The sequence below is a fragment of the Hyperolius riggenbachi genome, chromosome 1, assembly GCF_040937935.1.
Source record: "Hyperolius riggenbachi isolate aHypRig1 chromosome 1, aHypRig1.pri, whole genome shotgun sequence".
NCBI lineage: Eukaryota > Metazoa > Chordata > Amphibia > Anura > Hyperoliidae > Hyperolius > Hyperolius riggenbachi.
The window spans coordinates 279,431,915-279,437,914 of record NC_090646.1 but is presented as its reverse complement, the minus strand read 5'-3'; the positions used below and the strand labels follow the sequence as shown (position 1 = coordinate 279,437,914).

The 6,000-nt window shown below is 40.0% G+C and overlaps 1 protein-coding gene across 4 annotated transcripts in view; it reads right to left on the bottom strand.

Annotated features, from left to right (window-relative positions):
• Window positions 1–630: 630 nt before the first annotated feature.
• The window catches only part of LOC137507027 (heterogeneous nuclear ribonucleoprotein D0-like), a 33,102-nt gene continuing 27,732 nt past the window's right edge, over window positions 631–6,000 (bottom strand). Inside the window, exons 7-9 of one of the 4 annotated variants that reach the window (XR_011020468.1) lie at window positions 2,494–2,592; window positions 2,032–2,138; window positions 631–953 (exon numbers count right to left, since the gene is read on the bottom strand). Coding sequence is in view for 2 of the 4 variants with exons in the window: in XM_068233645.1 (XP_068089746.1) it covers window positions 2,525–2,592 (68 nt within the window). In the remaining 2 variants the exon portion in view is untranslated. The remainder of the gene's footprint in view (window positions 954–2,031; window positions 2,139–2,493; window positions 2,593–6,000) is intronic. The other 3 variants (XR_011020469.1, XM_068233645.1, XM_068233646.1) reach the window with 3 other exon arrangements.

The window sequence follows — 6,000 nt, the reverse complement described above, 5'->3', positions numbered from 1 at the left end:
ATTTGATTGTAGAAAGAATGTCACAGGTTTGTTCAGCAATTACATCTACCAAAGGAGGCTACTTTGTTGGGTAATCTCGGTTTGTACATAGATGGCTTTATTTGTTTTTGAACTTGTATTTATTCTATGCTTCACAGCACAATGAGACATTTACGGTAACTGCTTTATTTCAAATTAAAAAAAGTGGGGCGTTTTTAAATTTTGACCTGTAGTGTATGTCAGTTGTTTGAACTATTCCCTACAAGTCCAAGCTATGAATTCCTTTATCTAGGAGGACTCTTGTCGTATTTAGCACTTTCCTAATGTCAAATTTGTTACACTTTAAAAAAAAATACCGGTACTAAATCAAATGATTATTATATGTAAGGGACACGTTTTTTTTGTTGTTTTTTTTTAGCAGATCTCGATAGGTTAAATTCCCACGCAGTTGCTAAGGCATAAATAAACTAGGATTGCAGAAGTTAGAAAACACGCATTTAGAATTATAGTGGTAATGGGTACTATTATTGGAAGGTTTCATTTTTGTTTTAACAATATTTTGTTGAAAAGATGTGACCCCTGTGAGAAACATTTTTACAGGGTTACAGAATTTCCCTGTATACACGTCACCTTGTGCAGAGAAAACAAACATTTTAAAAAAATTAAAGAAAGATTTATTATGAAGAAAATAGGGTTAAAGCTACATCATGACTTGGGTGTGCAAACACATGTTTTTATCTTCCATGCTGGTGAAATAAGGTGAACACAACTGAATAAGCAAAGTCATTATAAAATAAAATAGATGGATTCTAGAAATTTGGAAAATGCTATTTCCCAGAGGGCTCATTGAAAATAAAAAAAAATAAAGTAAGGGTTGGGGAAAGGGCGCCAAAATATAACGTTACACTGCAATATGCATGCAGAATGAGCCACCTCAAATGAATCTTCCAACCCAGAAAATACTGCTTGTCCACCTAAAGAAAAACAAGAGACACCAGTTATAATGACATACTTCAGAGTTCAGCCACACATACAACTATACACATTATCCCCATTACGTATGTGCCAATATATGTACCGGTAATCAATATAGAACGGAATTCTAATGTCCAAGCTCTGAAATCCTTGTGTGCATCAATTATTAACATAAACTGACATGACTTTAAAGCCACTTAAAGAGCTTCCGAGGCAAATAAAGCTTTACAGTTTTCCTCACCTGGGGCTTCTTCCAGCCCCTAGAAGTAATTTGGGTCCCTTGCCGCAACTCTGGTCCTCTCCGGTGTCCCACTGCCAGCCATTAAGGATCACGGACCCCAGATGGGTTGGCGTCTTCTGCGCAGGCGCGCGTCACGGGAGCATACTGCGCCTGCACAGTACGCTCCCAGTGGACGTGGGTGCGCTCCAGCAGAGGACGCAGACCCCCGGTTGGTCAGCAATCCTTAGTGGCTGGCAGTGGGATACCAGGAAGAGCCGGTGTGGCAGCAAGGGACACAAATGACTTTTTGGGGATGGAAGTTGCCCCAGGTAAGTAAAACTGTAATGCTTTATTCACCTCGGAAGTATAATTATAATAATAATAAAAAAAATAAACTTGGGTTAAGTTGGATTTGATTATATCTCAGTACATAGAGTAGGTTCTAGTTTCTAAATAAATTTAAATCAATAAATCAGGCAGGCTCATAGGAGCTCTTCAAAGCACAGAAAACCTTCCTCAGTACACATTGATACACAAGAGGAATTCATCCCAAGAACATAACTGAAATTACAGCTACTTTTATAAAAGGGAAAAGCAAGCAGTATAATAGATAAATATTATGTAGGAAAAAATATATATTATAATCCAGATAAAGACTGTATCCTTAGAAGAATAAATAGTTAAAATTATTCAGTAAAGTTCACATATATCTAATGATTACGGGGCCTGTAAAAAATATATTAAATTTACAAGTACATTGTATTAAATTTTTAATGCAAAAAGAATAAGTGAAAGCATAGCTTGGAGTATCCAGTTTATATTATAATGCTGATACAGGATGTTGGAAGAGACCATACCAAACGGCAGCATTCGAGAGCGTGAGCATCTCGTACCCTGTCCGCATTGAGCGGGCCTGTGAGAATCGTGAAGTCGGCGCGACACAGGGCCTGCAATGAATTCCCCGCTGGCGGGTACAAACAAGGTATAATGGCAGAGTTAGTAGGCAATTCCTTATTTTGTACCCATTAGCAGTACGTTACCTGTTAACTTTACTGACTTTTTATAAATAGGCCAAAAAGTAGAAATAAAAAAGTGCTTTAGAGCATGTGTTCGTATCTTCTATATTAGCTATAGTAAAGCACTTCTTGGTGCTGTAAAATGTTAAAAATTAAACATTACAATATATAATAGTATATATATCTATATATCTTAACATTACTCTTACTGAAAATATATATAAAGATATAAATCATAACAAATTAAATATATATATATATATATATATATAACAAATAAAAATAGGTTTGTGTAAAACGTACCTGTTTGTGACACGTTGAAAAGGGGAATAATTTAGTAGGGTTTGAAACTATTTTGATGGCCACCTCGTCTGGCTGTTTTCCCATAACCACTCTGCTGATCTGAAAAATGAAAAATATCTGTTTGATAGCAAAGACTAGAGATTCACTGGTTCTGCTTGTTACAAACAGTGATTCAACATTTGCACTAAAATATAAAGAAAACCCTATACAAAACAATAAAAATGTAGACAAACACCTATTCAAGCAAATATAACACCATTTTGCAAAAAAACATTGGGCCAGGATCGTATTCAAGCAAATTTTTTATTGCGTATAAGCAACTCCAGTCCTAGTAATGAGGCTGTAAAGCTTTCAGTATGGATAGGATGAAATCCAATAGCCTATTATTAAATATATAGTTTTACTTACTGTAGATTCTGCAATTGTCTGAGAAGTTCTGCAAGACTTGCCCTATGCATCTTCTTTCACACCAAACAGCAGTTCAGAAAATCCATCTCCTCCCTTGTGCCCCCTAGATTTGGTAAGGGTTCGGTATCAGAAAGGGGTGGGCAAGACTGCAAGCTAGATTGTCAAGAATGGGATAAAGTTGTGGGGGTGGAAGGGACATGGCTAGCTATGGTGCCATGAAGACGTGCTGATTCACAGTTCTCCTGACACCCAACAAAATCCTGCAGCATCCTGACCCAGGGATTATCCAAACCTTTTCAGAAGCCTGCACCAGTGTTGCTGGCACTTACCAGATAACTCCCATGACAAGTATGGGGGATAGCAAGAAAGCACGGCCAACAGAAAAGCTAGCTCATCAACAGCCTGGAATGAGATGTTGCCAACTAACAGGATGGAGGAGCTGATCAGCCAGAGACACAGAGCAAAACACAGCAGACCACAGCACAAGGCTCCCTCCTCTCATAAGCTCCAATGGCTATACCTGTGTGTAGTAAGCAGCAGTGCACTGATCCACCAATGCTGAGGAGAGACAGGCTGGTAGATAGGAAGGCTTATGCAAGTCAGCAGAGCCAGTCTGACCATAAGACCCAGAGGCAGGAGATTACTGAGCCTACTAGAGCATGCACAAAATCCACCTGAGAGTTTTTTGGTAGGAATAACAATCTTTGCCTATTATGACCCAGTCCCAATGTTTTCTACTCAAAACTGGTGTATACCCTTGCCCTATTGTTGCAAAGTTACTCAATTATTGCCAAGTAGAAACCCCTTGGAAACAATCCTATCTTAAAGGATACCAGAAGTTACACGTGACATGATGCGATATCCATGGATATGTACAGTGCCTAGCACACAAATAACTAGGCTGTGTTCCTTTTTTTCTTTCTCTGCCTGAAAGCGTTAAATATCGGGTATGTAAGTGGCTGACTCAGTCCTGACTCAGACAGGAAGTGACTACAGTGTGACCCTCACTGATAAGAAATTCCCCTTTTTTTATCTCTTTCTTGCTCTCAGAAGCTATTTTTTTGCTAGGAAAGTGTTTTATAGTTGGAATTTCTTATCAGTGAGGGTCACACTGTAGTCACTTCCTGTCTGAGTCAGGACTGAGTCAGCCACTTACGTACCTGATATTTAACTCTTTCAGGCAGAGAAAGAAAAAAAGGAACACAGCCTAGTTATTTGTGCGCTAGGCACTGTACATACACATGTCTATCATCAAGTCACATGTCACTTTGGGTATCCTTTAAATATAACGGACCTCAAGTATCCATGTTTTCAAGATTTTTTTTCAGGGAATATTCAACCCCCCCCCCCCCCCCCCCCCCCAATCCTAAAAAGTATCTGTGAGATAATCAGGGGCAATAAAGCGTGTTGTCTCCTGCTTAACTCTGTGTCTTTGTGTCCCATACAAAGGACAAAGCTTACTTTCTCTGTTCACCAGAGGAGGTAACATCTTAAGGTAGCCATACACTGGTCGATTGTCATCAGATTCGACCAACAGATAGATCCCTCTCTGATCGAATCTGATCAGAGAGGGATCGTATGGCTGCCTTTACTGCAGATTGTGAATCGATTTCAGCATGAAACCGATCACAATCTGTGAAGCTGCCGCCGCCCGCCTGCTATACATTACCTGATCTGGCCGGCGCGACTCCCCCGGTCTCTGCTGTCTTCTTCTCCGCGCTGGTCTCCGTTCCGGCTGGCTTGCTTCACTGAACTTCCTGTCCAGGGGAAGTTTAAACAGTAGAGGGCGCTCTACTGTTTAAACTTCCTGCCAGGACAGGAAGTTCAAGGAGGCTGCAGCCCTGGAGCCCGGAGAAGAAGACAGCGGAGACCGGGGGAATCGCGTCGGCCGGAACAGGTAATGTATCTCCTCTGTATTGCGTCGGTCGTCAGGCATTCAAACGCCGCTATCGCCGCACTCCAGACCCGCCGGGGATTGAGAAAAATCTTCCGCATGGACGGATCGACGGGAACGATTGATTTCAGATGAAAAATCGATCATTCTGTCAACATTTGCGCAACAATTTCACAGCAGATTTGATCACAGTGATCGAATCTGCTGTATATCGGCGGGAAAAATATTAGTTGTATGGGCCCCTTAAGATGGGAGTCAGGGTCTGGGTTCCTGGCAGGCAATTCTACTCCATGTAGACCTGGAATGTTTGATGCCAAATGATCAGCATGTTAATTATTCCTGGCCTGGGACTTAATTTTTCCAACGGTCTGTACTTGTTTGTAGTGCAATTATCACTGTGCACAGTCCAGAGATTAATCATTAGGAAGGACTGAATGTTTTTGATCATCCTATGAATATTTTCCTGGTATTTCTCTAGTTGGGGTTTTAGTAGACATTTTTGATGATATTCAATGGGCTGTTTCACCAATGAGAATTTTTCATACGTTCAGTGTCCGAAATCCGGGAACAGTGGAAATGGGTCCCAGGTGTTATCTGGACATATGTATATCGGATGTAGCCTGTGTTTTAACATTAGGATTTACGTTGACGGTTTACATACTTTAGTATACTATAGTATGATGTTCATACTGTGTTTATCGATTTCAGCCTTGACCATCCTATTAGCACTAATATTACTGTTTTCATTCAATCTCTGGGCCTTTATACATAAGCAGGTCATGCATATTTGCAGAATCTGCAAAAAAAGAGATGCACCCATCTGTTAGCATATTGAAATGCTGTTTCTCCTATTTCTTTACAAAATTAACCTTACATTTGCGATGGTGGTCCTTTAAGTGGCTTCACCAGATATGATATTCTCCAGCAAGGTTAATCAAGATGTACAGTAGGCATGCAACTGGTGTTTTAAATGTAATACCTCAAATGCTGTCTTCATACATTGTGTAGTTGTGTCCTGTCATACTGAAATATTGGAACTCTGCCTCACATTTCCTTAGGAATAAACTAATCATACAAGCCCTGGATACTTTTACCTGTATGTTGGGTTTTCTGGAGGATTGTCTCAGTATTAGTTATAAGAACCTGCTTATTAGAATCTGTTACATCTATGCAAGAAAATTTCTAGTTTCTAAGTGGAAAGCTCC